At 50.8% G+C, this 6,290-nt stretch overlaps 1 protein-coding gene across 3 annotated transcripts; it reads left to right on the top strand.

Moving 5' to 3' along the window:
* Positions 1-3,227: 3,227 nt before the first annotated feature.
* On the top strand, positions 3,228-5,606 carry LOC123065812 (putative glucan endo-1,3-beta-glucosidase GVI). 3 transcript variants are annotated; one of them, XM_044489024.1, is made up of 3 exons: positions 3,228-3,286; positions 3,662-3,723; positions 4,431-5,606. In XM_044489024.1, the coding sequence occupies exons 2-3, from the start codon at positions 3,666-3,668 to the stop codon at positions 5,387-5,389; spliced, it is 1,017 nt and encodes a 338-aa protein (XP_044344959.1). In that variant the 5' UTR covers positions 3,228-3,286; positions 3,662-3,665; the 3' UTR covers positions 5,390-5,606. The 3 variants fall into 3 exon arrangements, with proteins under 3 accessions (XP_044344959.1, XP_044344961.1, XP_044344960.1); XM_044489026.1 differs by having other exon boundaries at positions 3,238-3,494; positions 3,619-3,723; XM_044489025.1 differs by having other exon boundaries at positions 3,238-3,494; positions 3,566-3,723.
* The last annotated feature ends 684 nt before the right edge of the window (positions 5,607-6,290 follow it).

Below are 6,290 nucleotides of genomic sequence, written 5' to 3'. Positions count from 1 at the left end.
AGGCGCAACCGTAGACGCCGCCGCCGCCATCCTCATCCACCTCCTCCACCATCCTTCCCAGCCGTCGTCGGGGGCACCCGCCATCTGTGCTCTAGCCCACCCGCTCCCTCCTATCCCCTCCCCCTGCCTGTCATCCCCGTAATCCATCGCACAGATGGCAGGTACTACAGCGACCTCCTCCCCAGCGGATCCGGCCTCCTCCGATGGAGATCCATCCTGGGCACCACCTTATTCTCATGCGTGCACGTCTATATCAACGTCTCATTCCACCTCACCTGAGCCTTTACCTTCCCACCTCTGCTTCAGATCCACATCACTTTGCAAGGTATGTGCTTGATTGTTCCGAACTGGATCGATGGATTGTGCAAGGTACTTTGGGTGTGGTCATTGACGGCAATTGTCACGCCATGCTACCATCGGAGGGGTCCCTCATCGATGATTAGGGTCTTCCGAACTGCACGAGCTCCATTGAGAAGGATGTTTTTAATTCTGGTTTTGCCTACATGCTTTCTGTGCCTGTATCTACTTAGCTAATGTCTTCTTATAGATAGTAGCTGCTGAAGTGGTGATCAAAGTTGTTCACTATAAGGAAACAACCATGATAACAAAAGTGTATATTCCCTGACCTTTGACCTGAAGTACTTTTTCATTAGAAACTTGCAATAGCCAGGCATTGAAATTAGCAACAGCTTCGTACGTACTGAACTAATTTGCAGCAACACGTACTGAACTAAGTTAGGTTATACTCATCGTTCCAACATGCTTAGTGATAACCACCTAGCAAGCTAATCAAACATGAAAAAATTGAAGTGCTACTGCTAATCGTACTATTCTGAATGTGAAAATCTATTTAATTGGCTCTTCTCTAATTGTACATTTGCATAAATCTCAGATCTTGCAAATTACAGTATAACCATAAAAGTCATGCTTTGACTCCTATAGGGCCTTTTGCACTTTAATATGACTAATAATTTGCCTTAATATCACAGATTGGATTACTACCTTTCTAAGTGAATGACATTCAAGAAGGTCATTAAATAAAACCAAGAAATCCTTCTGGTATTGGAGTGTAGGAAAGTTGAGACTATAAAACCAAAAGGTTATATTTACATTTATTAGAGAAGGTTCTTTACTTTTTATAGGAAAACACAAAATGTTGCGATGTAGAGTCTAGGTGGTGGGCCTCCTTGATCCACTTGGTGGATGAGGGCGACTCCGGTCCTGGCACCCATAGTGCCAGTGATCCAAAAATCATAGGGCCTGGATATAGCTCTAGCAGACGTATGCGGCTTGCGCATCGAGCTTGGTCGTCTCGAGCATGGAGATAGGCGAGTTGTAGACCAAGAGCTGGTACAGAGATAGGCGAGTTGTAGACAAGAGCTGGTGGGCAGCAAGAAACGCATGCACACCAAAGAACAAATCTGAGTCACATGCCTACTTCTATTGGTTTCTACAAAGAGCGGCTAGCTTAGATCTTAGACCAGTCGGTCACTGTCGAGGTCGCCAAGGTGATCTTACAGCACCGCCGTGGGGATTTCTCATGATTTTATGTAGGCAAGCCGCAAGCGGTGGTGGTGATTGGCTGGGTGGTGTCGCTGCTTTGGGAAGAGACGAAGTGATGGTAAAAGTAAGCAGGATCCGGTGATTCTTCTGTGGGGATAGCCAAAGTCAAGATGTCGACTACAGACTCGTCGCAGACTTGCAGTGAACCTGGATGCGGCGAGCCTGATTTGTGGATCGATGGCGGGTCTTGACTTTGTTAGGCTGGGATTGGATGGTTGCGGAGGGTGGTGTGCTTGGTTGGGTTCCCATGGAAGAATGTGGCCTCCTCGTGGATCTGGTCATGCCCATCCTAGAGAACATTGTGTCCCTAGCTCCCTCGAGGAGCAAGGACAGTGCAAGCGGCAGCAGGGGGTAGGGGTAGATGTGGGGAGGGATGTCGGCGGCTGCTCGAGGTCATCATGATGAAACCCTTGACGTCCCATCTTTATCAATGGAAGTGGAAGAGCACGAAGTCGAGATTGGATAGGAGTTTGAGTTCTTTTTGGCACCGATCGGTTCCCCACTTTAGAGACGTATTTTTTTTGCGTGCGAGCAAACAGTGGGTTGATTCTAAAAGGGATAGACACTTTTCAACAGAAGTGCATGACGAACCAAAAATATGACCTCATTTTATTCGTTTGATAGATATCGTATTATTCGTTGTTGTTCGTTCGGTGAAATTTTCTAATATTTGATTGTTGTGTTTCTAATTAGAGCACCTCATAATCACCCAATATGAGGGGATGATAAATGAAAGATACTGATTATAAATTTTGAAGAGCCCGTGGCAACGCACGGGCGTTATACTAGTACTGTTGCAGTTTCTAAAATGATAAAAAAAATGATCGAGCAGGAGCAACCATCGAGCGGCAGCGCCCAGCCAGCGAGCGATCGGCCGAGCGAGCCGCGGCAGCCAGGCGCCAACGAGCGCTGCTGGGCCAGGCCCATGCTAGCGACACAGCAGGCGCTGGAATCACGCGCTCAAGGCGCCAAGGAGGAGGTATCCAAGAGACGGCCGGTTGCGTAGCGAGAGGTGTAACCGAGAGAGCAGTGGCAGAGAAGACGTACTACGTAACGATAACGGAGTGATCCATCGATGGATATGCGATCCATTGCTTGATATACTTCCTTCTTATCCACGAAATCATTTGTAATGTGTATGGTATTATATCTAAATAAATCAGCAAGTACGAGCAATGGATTTAGCAGGTTCATCCACGGGAAAGCCCCGTTTCTTCTGCAAGGAAGTACCTGCATTTTCCTTTCCCCGATACCTTAACAGACATTAATGATGATCAGGGCAGAGCAAACTAACCGAAGGATTCCAAGACACGTTACTACTCCTAGATTATTACTCTGCATGGAAGGTAAACCTAAAGGGAAAACGTGCACGTGGTACGGTCGCATGCACCTCCTGCTGGTGGACTCACGTACGTGCATGGCGATGGATGGGATCGGCCAGTTGCCGTCGGTTCGCTCGTCCATGTCCGTTACCCGCACACCGCGACCCACGTAAAACCGCGTCGTGCCCGTCGGGTGTCCGTATGACGCGGACGCGCACGCACGGTGCATGCGTCCGTGCACGTACCGCACGACCCCGGGCCCTCCGGTGGTTGCGCGCCTTCCAAAACACGAAGCCTCACCGGCTATATATACGCGGGAGCACCGCACGTCCACACCGCATCACCGCATCGCATCCCATCGCACGACGAGGGAGAGAAGCTAGGAGCGAACCAAGTGAAGGGTGTGTTCGGAAGTCCTCCGCACTCCCTGCTCCGCGAACTCCACGTGAGAAGTTAGGCTGAACACTCCGTGCTTCCCGGAGCCAGCTTCGAGAAGCTGTACCGAGCCCTAGTGCAACTTGAACGAGTTTACGAAGCTGGGTTTTCGCAGCTTCACGAGCTTCTCGGAAACGCGTAGTTCGCCCAAATTACGCGTCATGCCACCGCCAAGTGAGTCATGCACCGGTTCGTGCGATCCTTATTCTTTTTCTCGCTCGCGGTCCTCACAGTCGTTGGATTAGGCAGCGTGAACGCATCCTAACGGCGCTCACAACGTTCCTTCAAACTGGGCCAGGCCCAGTGTCTCTCCTACTCTCCCCGAGCAGGTCTTAGGCCTCGAAGATGATCGCGTTGTGGGTTGCTGCCTGCAGCCTGCTGTCGTGGTGTTCGTCGCTCTCGGGTGAGTCGAGTAAATTGCAAGTTTATATATATATATATTGCTGATGCTTGATTGCTAGCTCCGGATTGATCATTGTTTGATGCTGGCGCACTAGCTACTTTTATCCTACTGTTATGAACACTATTATGTTCTTCATTGTTCCTTATGCAGTTCTCTTGGCTATATCTTCCTATCCTTTTCGATTTTGCGTCTCCCTCTGCAGGAGCAAAAGGGTTATGTCTATTGAAAAACATGTAAACCAGTTTCGACGTAGCACCAAAACAGCATGCTTTTGCTTAGATAAATCGACTACGCACTTGCTTGGCTTATTTATTGCCTGCTGTTGGAGGTGGTTGATAATTCTATTCATTGTGCATTGGTTAGGATGTCTGGCGTAAATCCGTATAGGTCTCTTTGATTCATTGTCAATCTTCCGACATCAATGTTTTGTTTCAACTATATTTGGTAACATGTCTCTGGGGTTTATGAAAGTGGAACCCTAAAGTACAATGCACTTCTTAATTAAGGACAGTACTCTACTCTACTCCTTTCCGAACAAAGGTAACTCATTAAGGAATCAAAGGATCTACAGTGGAAAAAGGAAAGAAAGGGACGATCAATCCTATGCAGTTATGAGATGCACACATCGTGTATACATTTACTTAGTAAGTACGTGTGTGCTATAATTCCGCGCTTACAGTTACCGTTCATGTGTTCATCACGTGCAGGAGTCCAAGGAATTGGAGTCAACTATGGCATGATGGGCAGCAACCTCCCGTCCCCGGACAAGGTGGTGGCGCTGTACAAAGCCAACAACATCACCGACGTCCGCATCTTCCACCCGGACACCAACGTCCTCGAGGCCCTCCGCGGCTCAGGCCTCGGCGTCGTCCTCGGCACGCTCAACAGCGACCTCGCCCCGCTCGCCTCCGACGCCTCGTACGCCGCGTCATGGGTGCAGTCCTACGTCCAGCCCTTCGCCGGCGCCGTGAGCTTCCGCTACATCAACGCCGGCAACGAGGTCATCCCGGGGGAGTCCGCCGCTCTGGTGCTCCCCGCCATGCAGAACCTCGAGGCCGCGCTCCGGGCCGCGGGCCTCAGCGTGCCGGTCACAACGGCCATGGCCACGTCGGTACTCGGGACCTCGTACCCGCCGTCGCAAGGCGCGTTCTCAGAGGCGGCGCTGCCGACGGTCGGGCCGATCGTCTCCTTCCTGGCGTCGAGGGGCACGCCGCTGCTCGTGAACGTGTACCCGTACTTCGCCTACTCGGCGGAGCCGTCCTCGGTGCCGCTCGACTACGCGCTCCTGTCGTCGTCGGCCGCGGTGTCGGTGACCGACAACGGGGTGGAGTACGCCAACATGTTCGACGCCATCCTGGACGCGGTGTACGCGGCCGTGGAGAAAGCCGGGGGCGGGGAGAGCCTGGAGCTGGTGGTGTCGGAGACCGGGTGGCCGTCAGGCGGCGGCGGGTACGGCGCCAGCGTGGAGAACGCGGCGGCGTACATCAACAACCTGGTCCGGCACGTGGGGCGCGGCACGCCGCGGCGGCCCGGAAAGGCCGTGGAGACGTATATCTTCGCCATGTTCAACGAGAACCAGAAGCCGGAGGGGGTGGAGCAGTACTTCGGGATGTTCCAGCCGGACATGAGCCAGGTCTACCCCGTCGACTTCTCGGCATCGTCGTAGAAGACGCCTGGCTACTGCATGGACCACGCATATGCATCGATCATCCATTAGTTAGGAAGTTATTGGGTAGGACCGATTCTGTTTATTTGAGCTTCTCGATCTCTCATTATCTCTCGAAAAGTACATACTTAGTATACCATTATTGCTTCAGACATGTTACCAAATATAGTTGAAACGAAACATTGATGATATATATGTTACCAAATATAGTACCTCATATCATACCTCATAAGTTCTCCATATATCGCGCATGGTGCTCTTGAGGACGCTGTGGAGATCATGGCATGTCCGCAACAAAATCACGCATGACAAGAATCCACCCCTGACTGAAGCATCCCGTCGTTTCTTACAGCTTGACAGCTATGTCACATCTCTTTTTTGTATCCAACAACAGCCTACGCAGGATAGGAAGATGGTGATCTGTGATCCAGCTTGTTGTGTTGCTGGTCCGGTCACTCCCAGGTCGAACAAATGGACGCGGCAGCCCGGACGTCGGTGATTTGGGAGCTAAATGGGGTGCTGGCATGGTGCTGAGAGCATGTCAAACAGCCGGCGGCTAAAAACTAGTTTGGAGCGCGTCCATTACCAAGTTTGGCGCGGCGCGCAGTGCTGGCTCCAGCTCCAGGCGTGCTAAAATGCAACGCGCGCTCTCGCACAAACACTTTGCATACATATTTTGTTCATAGAAAATGATACATAGTTCTCATGGCATAGATAAAAAATGATACAAAAATATTTTACATAGTTCATAGCATAGATAGATAAAAAACTACGGTGCAACTGGACCCTACTCCCAGTCGTCATCATCATCATCATCATCATCCTCGGTGGTGTTGTCCGAGGTATCGAGCCAGATGTCAAATCTATCGATCGTGGAAGCGGCAAGGAGGCTGGGAAATGC

Source organism: Triticum aestivum, chromosome 3B (assembly GCF_018294505.1).
Source record: "Triticum aestivum cultivar Chinese Spring chromosome 3B, IWGSC CS RefSeq v2.1, whole genome shotgun sequence".
NCBI lineage: Eukaryota > Viridiplantae > Streptophyta > Magnoliopsida > Poales > Poaceae > Triticum > Triticum aestivum.
This window is presented reverse-complemented; position numbering and strand designations above follow the sequence as displayed.